The 7,914-nt window shown below is 44.8% G+C and overlaps 1 protein-coding gene across 1 annotated transcript; it reads left to right on the plus strand.

Annotated features, from left to right (window-relative positions):
• The first annotated feature begins 4,396 nt into the window (after nucleotides 1–4,396).
• LOC123135939 (wall-associated receptor kinase 5) lies at nucleotides 4,397–7,348 on the plus strand. Its single transcript, XM_044555208.1, has 3 exons — nucleotides 4,397–5,297; nucleotides 5,635–5,784; nucleotides 6,180–7,348. Exons 1-3 carry the CDS (start codon nucleotides 4,397–4,399, stop codon nucleotides 7,346–7,348), a joined length of 2,220 nt encoding a protein of 739 aa, XP_044411143.1.
• The last annotated feature ends 566 nt before the right edge of the window (nucleotides 7,349–7,914 follow it).

A 7,914-nucleotide genomic window follows, 5' to 3' on the forward strand; every position in this document is an offset into this window, starting at 1 on the left:
GTTCCCCTGCAGATCCAGGTCCAGGACTGCTGGTTGCCGGTGTTGGTTTTGGAGACGGGGCTTCTCTCTCGCGTTCCTAGGGATGTCCTGGGCTCCTCCCTTGGCTCATGCTGCCACCCCCTCTTGCTCGGCTCCCCTTGGATTTCACGCTGCAGATAGTGGCCGATGTCTCGCTGGCGTCAACGGAGTAGGGTGGGTGGAGGTCGGGGACCGGCGTCGCCCGAGGCTGGAGAAGCTGCCTGGCTCGCCCCGCAAGGAGTCCGACCGCTCCCTCACATTCAGGCGGAGAGCTTACGGGTTGTGCTTCTAGTGCTTGACGGAGGACCACTTCGTCGCCGACTATCGTGGCCCTATCACCTACCTAGCCTGCGGCCTCCCCGGCCATCGTGAGCGTCAATGTTTGGACCGCCTTCCTGCCACTCAAGGTCGTCCCCGACGCTCCCAGTCGCCACCAACTACTCCTCGCCTCTCCAGCCGTCCACCCCCAGCTTCTCCACAATGGTTGGAGTGCTCTTGGGCCTCGGTTGCTGCCCTTCCGGTTGCACTCAAGCAGGAGAGGCTCCTCTTCATATTCGTGGTGATCCCAGGAAGTCCTCCGCTAGTTTGGAGATGTTGCAACCTCTCTTACCTGAGCAAGCAGAGGCTGTGAGAGCTGGGTCGCAAGCCTTCACCGCCTCTTGTTTGGAGGAGATGGTCCAGGTCCAACTTGAGCCCCTTCGTGACATGGTGACCGCATTGCGGGTTTGGAAGGCTCAGGTCCAGAGTTTCTTAGAGCATTTGGAAGAGGTCGCTGGCAGCTTAGCTTCTTCGTCGACCATGTTTCGATCTCCTGCGTGTCCTGTTCGAAGGGTTGTTGTGAGTTATATTGGTTGTAAGGATGGCTTGGAGTTTGCTATAGCTGGCTGCCCAGCTGAGCCTTGGTGCGGGCGTGAGGAACTTGTGCCTCTCATTGCTGGTGGTGGTAAGGATATCACTGAAGCTGATTTGGCCGATTGTTCATCTAAGCTAGTGGCTACAACGGCGCAGTCTGTGGACTCCTGCTCTGGATCTTGTTCTGTCCATTATGGTAGTTCCTGGCGAGGAAGAACAAGCTAAGGTTGATGAGATCATGGCTTCAAGCAATGGCATGGAGCCAACTCAGGTAGCTTTGCCAATTAGCTTGGATGTGGATGTGGCTCCCTTGGCCTCCTCCCCGGAGATGCAAGCTTTAGGTGATGCTGGCATCATGATGTCATCCAAGCCCAAGGAGCCGCTTGGTGGCATTGGCGTACCTCAAGGCCCGACATCTTCTACCTTGCTGGATGAGTTCCTAAGCAGTTTCAGTTGCACCGCGCGCCCTTTCCTTGCTCCAAGCGCCAATTCTTGTGCAAAGTGAAGGGGGCTCTACTGCCTGTTCCAAGAGGCACAATGCACACTTGGGTAAGAACCAAAATTGTAACATCCTGGCTGCGAGGCACGTTGTATATAGGTTGGCAGAGGCTATTATGGGGATTTGCCGAAGGCCAGAACATCTAAGGAAGCCACCGAGGAGGATGTGGAAGAGGAGATACAATCTTATCCATGGATGTACAAGAAGCCGCTCACGCCGATCGCTTTTCTTGGGAGGTTAGGCGCGAGTGATCATCTGGTTGTGGGCATGTCCTTGTGGTTCACTTGGTTGGGTATGAGGTGCTATCGATCGTCTTGGGCCTACGTACCCTTGTATCTGGCTCGGACGATGTTCCTTGATTGATAGGGGTGTGTGTGGTCTTCGCCGGTTTTCCTTAATTAGCCGTGCCTTGTTTGGTTTTTGGGTCCAGTTCCCTCATTAACTGGATCAACTCTCTTCTTAAATGCAATGCAAGAGCTCCCCGCCCTCTGACGAGGTTCTGTCAAAAGAAGGAGATCTCATGATCTACTTGGAAGACACCGAGAAGGGAAGGGTTGCGGCAGCAGCGGCGGCGGTAGAAACCTGGACCGGACACGAGACAGCGCAGCGCTTGCAAACGAGGGAGGCACGGGGAAGGGAGGACCGTTGTGGGGGTAGCCGGAGGAGAATATCAAAGAGGAGGTTGTCGTCCTCCAACGGTGGCACTGCTGCCGGCGAGGGCTGGCGGGGGCAGAGGCTGCTCATCTCGCCCAACTCGGTGATACAACCCGGGATGCTTTTTTTTAGAAGAAAAGAATGTGAAGCGGGATGAGGTAGGCTCGATCCAACTTGCGAAATTAAGGGCCAAAACTGGGCTTAGTGAAATGATGCCGAGATCCCAAAACTGGGCTGGACACTGAAGCCCACGATGGGTAAAGGCACGTGTATTTTTTGGAGGGAAATTCAAAAGTACATCTTGTGGGTGTGTTATATATTCTTTAAACTTTTATGAAAAAATATTATATTTGAGCTACAAAAAAAAATGTCGACCCACCAAATAGTATGTCCAGTTTGCATCCACTATATGCTTTTGTGTGGCCCAAAAAATCGGAAATCCCTTTTGGAGCTCGGCCTCCAGTGAGGCCTCCAAATACAAATTTGAAATTTCATCAAAAAATTCTGAAATTTTTTTACAGATATACATGAAGACATAACACACATGTGTGTAAATTTTCAGTTCAAAAGGCTGTGCAAAAAAGACAAATCTTGGGCTACTTAACACATGATACTATTCATCCTCCCAGACCATGAATTTGTCTTTTCTGTACAGGTCGCAACTCGAGGTATTTCGTCATGAATTTTACACACATGTGGGTTACATCCTTACATGCACGCATATTTTTTTCTCAAATTTTTTTTGAACCACAAAAGTTTGAATTTGAATTTTTCAAAAATAAAGGCCTCCACAGAGCTCGGCCTCCAAAACGCCTCTCTCCCAAAAAATGCATTAATAACATATTATATTTTATATAGTTCACATCTATATGTTTGTTATAAAAACATTTAGTATGTTTCTTCAAATTTTACAATATTGTATACAATCTTTTGGTAAGCCATACTGTAGAAAAATTGTATTGGTAAGCCGGGCTTCGTCAAGTCAATGCACGCACTTGGAAAGAAGGTCACTTGCAATGTGATTTTTCTTACATTGTCTTTTTCTAAATATTCAGAAATAGGACTTTAATTACAATATTGTAGAATCATGAATGGATCAATCCTATTTGTTAGGAGTCCCTTGTTTATGATGTGTAAGTAGTATATGTGTGTTTGGAGTGGTGGCTACCTCTACATTTTACAAGTGTCGTGGACGGCAGATGAGCATACTGCACACCACACCCCGGCCATTATACAAGTCCTAATTATTTGCATGGACAGTGTATGCTGCCTGCCGATTCGCCGGCAAGAAGAGTATTGGCACTACTAATTTTGTTGATTCAGTCAAATGGAAGCTGGATCCTGCTGCCTGGTTTATCTGCTTCGTCCCTTCCATGGACATAAGTCAGGGGAGCTTTTGCCATCTGGCCGCCCGGCGAGCAAAACAAACTAGCGAATGGAGTTTGGCCAAGTCTCCGTTCTGAAAAGGCCAGTAGAAAAATGGCCCGGTTCCTTTTCCTTTGGATGGAAGGGGAAAAAGAGTTACGGACGGGTGCAGACCACGGCCATTGCTTGAGGATGAGTTCATGTTCATGAGCAGAGCTGTTGCACACCGCGCTCCGCTTCAGTTGGCCAGGAACTGGATCGTCGTGCCTCCCTCCATATCCCAGCTACATACACAGGTACTTTTTGTTCGAAATTACTACTCCGAATTGGATTACAGTTTTTCTTCTTCTCGCCTCGGCGAGCCGCCGCCCGACTAATAAATCCTCCTCCGCCATACCTCCATTGTCAATGCCAAGAAACAATTGAGCACACTCTAGGATAGGCCACACTCTTCTCAATGTTAGTTCTCAGCCTGGACAGCAGCAAAATCTTCCGGCCAAGGATTATCTGTATCTAAGAAGTAAAAATTAGACTGTTTAACTTTGCAAACAACCAAAAACTTACAACTCAGAAAACACGGTCTTCATATTTGCACAAGGCATGCACGTGAATTCAGTGCCAGAAATCCAAAGGCGAGAAACAATTTATTGCATAATTCGAATCTAGACATGCAGACAGTCAAACAAAAGATGAAAGGGCCTTCTAGTATTAATATATTTTTCTGTCATTTATATATTAAGATTGCAAGCTCAACAAAAATTTTCACAGCATTTCATCTATAAGATTATAGCAGCTTGATATTTACAAAGCATTATTAAAATTCTTCAGCCATGCTAAAATTTTCAGGTATATTTCGACAACATAGAAATGAAGAGTACACAGGAAGTGTCGCCTACAACTTTTAGAGTTGAATTGAATGGCCATTAGTTTGCTCACTATTTTTTCCCTCTTTTCCTGTAGTGCTGTGCAGCAGAATCTTCTGGGCAAGTCCAGTTTCAGACAAGTAACATGGCTTTCCTGCCACTGCTAGTTGTTGCAGTCATGTTGCACTTAGCCTCTACATCAGCGCAGTCTGGCCCCGGATGCAAAACACAGTGTGGTGATGTCGACATCCCTTATCCGTTTGGTATTGGTATTGGTACTGGCTGTGCTATTAGAGACTTTGAGATCATCTGCAGGAGGACTGCTAATGGAATCTACAAGCCATTCTTGTTCGTTCGGAATGTGGAGGTTCTAAGCATCTCAGTGCCCTTCGGTCAAGTCCGAGTTTTATCCGACATCTCGACATACTGCTACAATACAAGTACAAGATCAATGGTACAGAAAGCTTGGTCCCTTGACTTCTCACGAAGCCCGTACCGCTTCTCCTATCTACACAACAAGCTCATAGTTATTGGATGCAACACGCTCGCATACATCAACAACTTGGGAAGCACTGCAAAGTATACGACAGCGTGCGCAGCAGTGTGTGAGAGCCCGGCAGCACTGACAAACGGTTCTTGTATTGGTGCAGGCTGCTGCCAAAATGATATACCAAAGGGTCTAAGGGGCTATATGTTCACTTTTTATGATGTTTACAATAATTCCAACAGTACGCTTTTCAACCCATGTAGCTATGCCGCCATGGTGGAGACAGAGACATTTAGTTTCAGCTCGGACTTCATAACCACTACAAGGTTCAACGATACTGACGATGGGCGGAAGCCACTGGTGCTGGACTGGGTGGTCGGAAATGCAACTTGTGAAGTGGCCAGAGACATGCCTTCTTACGCGTGCCATAGCAGGAACAGCATGTGTGTGAACTCGACTAACGGCCAAGGGTATCTATGCAACTGCACCGACGGATATGAAGGGAACCCTTACCTCTTTGACGGATGCAGAGGCAAGTTCATTTCTTTACTTGATCCCTGTTCATCTTTAGATCATGTGCAATCGTTTTATGAGGAGTAGTAGTTAAGGGAAATACCATTACTAGCTGTCTGTCCCGATTTTGATGCCTGGAAATACTTGAGTTTTACAATCTGTTTTGCCTTTTTTTTCATCTATAGTTTAGATTTAGTTAGGACATTTACCTCATTTTTTCTCTCTACAATATAATTTATCTTTACTTTGGGAAGAATGGCAAACGTTACACTCATTATGCCATTTGAAATTTGTATTTGTCAATACACATATGCCGATTTTTCCATGCATTACTATTCAATCAATCACTTGACCCCAAATAATTTGGTTCTTTGTTGCTGCAGATGTCAATGAATGTCAGAAGAATTCAAGTATATGCCCGAAGTCTGCAACATGCCACAACGCTATAGGAGGGTATTATTGTTCATGTTCTCCAGGCAGAAAGTTTATAATGGAAACAAAATCTTGTAACCCAGACATCACCCTAATCATAGGTAAACCACTAGATGTTTTTAGCATTTGCTTTCTTGTGTAGAAAACAATGGCCAACAGTACGTATAAGATATTAATGACATTTAGCAAAAGAGGCCCAAATAGTAGAACTACCACTGCCCAGGCAAGCACATAGTGATGTGTCTCCTTCTGTTGGGCATGCAACAAGTCTATCCGAGGAAGCTTTAAAATAAATAAATGAAATGAGGAAAATTGACAAAAACTCAAAAAGTAAGTCCAGAAACAAGCATCCATGATTTTTTTTAGAAGGTATAATTATATTGCATCACGACCGTTTAGTCCACTTTACCACAGCAATTTTTTTCTATGCTTTTTAGTATGTACATTGTGGGATCAATTTGACTAACAGAAACACCTTTCATGTTGATTTCTACAGGCATTAGCATTGGCGTTGTCATTCTAGTGATTATCATCTTCTGCATACGTGTAATATTTGAGAAAAGAAAGCTTGCGAATGTCAAAAAACAGTATTTTCAGCAGCACGGAGGGATGCTATTGTTTGAGAAGATGAAATTAGATCAGGGACTTTCATTTACAGTGTTTACTGAAGCAGAACTGAAACAAGCAACAAATAAATTTGACGAAAGCCAGATTCTTGGACATGGAGGCAATGGCACTGTGTACAAGGGAATAATTAAGGATATCACTGAAGTGGCAATTAAAAGGAGTGCATTGGTTGATGATAGGCAGAAGAAGGAATTTGGCAAAGAAATGTTGATTCTTTCCCAGATCAATCACAAGAACATTGTCAAGCTATTGGGATGTTGCCTTGAGGTGGAAGTCCCCATGCTAGTATATGAGTTCATCCCAAAAGGAACATTGTTTGATCTTATTCACGGCAAGAACAGTGAACCGCATCTCCCTTTCAGTTCTCTTCTAAGGATCGTCAACGAGGCAGCTGAGGGGCTTGCATTTTTACATTCCTACGCAAACCCACCAATTCTACATGGTGATGTGAAAACCTCTAACATCCTTCTTGATGAGAATTACATGGCAAAGGTGTCTGATTTTGGGGCATCTATAATAGCACCAACTGACAAAGCCCAATTCGTCACAATGGTTCAAGGGACATGTGGTTATCTGGACCCTGAGTATATGCAGACATGTTGCTTGACAGACAAAAGCGATGTTTATAGCTTCGGTGTTGTTCTTCTAGAGATCCTAACAGGGGAGGAGCCACTGAAACTTGAGGGTCCTGAGGTATGCCGGAGCCTGTCGTCGAGTTTCCTGCTGGCTATGAAGGGGAACAATCTTGATAATATGCTCGACAATCAAATAAAAGGTCATGAGAATATGGAGTTGATTGTAGGGGTAGCAGATCTAGCTAGGCAATGCTTGGAAATGTGCAGTGACAATAGGCCCTCGATGAAAGAGGTATCTGAGGAGCTTAGCAGATTAAGGAAGTTTTCGAGGCATCCTTGGATACAGAGCGATACTGAGACAGATAGCTTTCTCGGTCTGATTGAAACAGAACAAAGCTCTGAGTGCACAGAGAAGGATGAAAGAATGCCCATAAATCCAGGCAGTTTTTACCTTATGAGGTGAACGAAAACACAGCGAATTTTATGCTTTGGCACTTTCATTGTTCATTTAACCTTCTCCTCGTTTAGTTGTATGTTGCATTTTAGTGTAAGACTCTCTTGGACCCTTGGGTATTACATAGAGACACCATAATTTAGCAAGAATAAATGTACCATGGTACAAAATGGGGACACATCCAGTGCTACCTATTTGAACTTGTGCGAGCTTTCATAAAAGTTTCCAAAATCACTCAAAGAAGATCAATGGACGACTGGGTGTGAAAATGTGATTGAGTTTGGTATTGAAACTGTGCTATTATGTCAAGTGATTTACTTTTCCTTTTTCAGGGAAGTTTACTGATTTACTCGGTCATGTGGGCTGGGCTCACTCGCTTGGTTGGATGTTCCAATACAAGGAAATGTCATCTTGACTTCGTCAGGGTCTCTGCACTTGCCATGCCGCCGTTATATTCCATTTTTTTTCATGAGAATACATACATCACTTGCTAGATTCTTTTATTTTCGCCGTTATATTCCAGGATATGATGTGTTCTAGGTCCCTAAACTACATTTGGCTTCTAAACACATAAT

Source organism: Triticum aestivum, chromosome 6B (assembly GCF_018294505.1).
Source record: "Triticum aestivum cultivar Chinese Spring chromosome 6B, IWGSC CS RefSeq v2.1, whole genome shotgun sequence".
NCBI lineage: Eukaryota > Viridiplantae > Streptophyta > Magnoliopsida > Poales > Poaceae > Triticum > Triticum aestivum.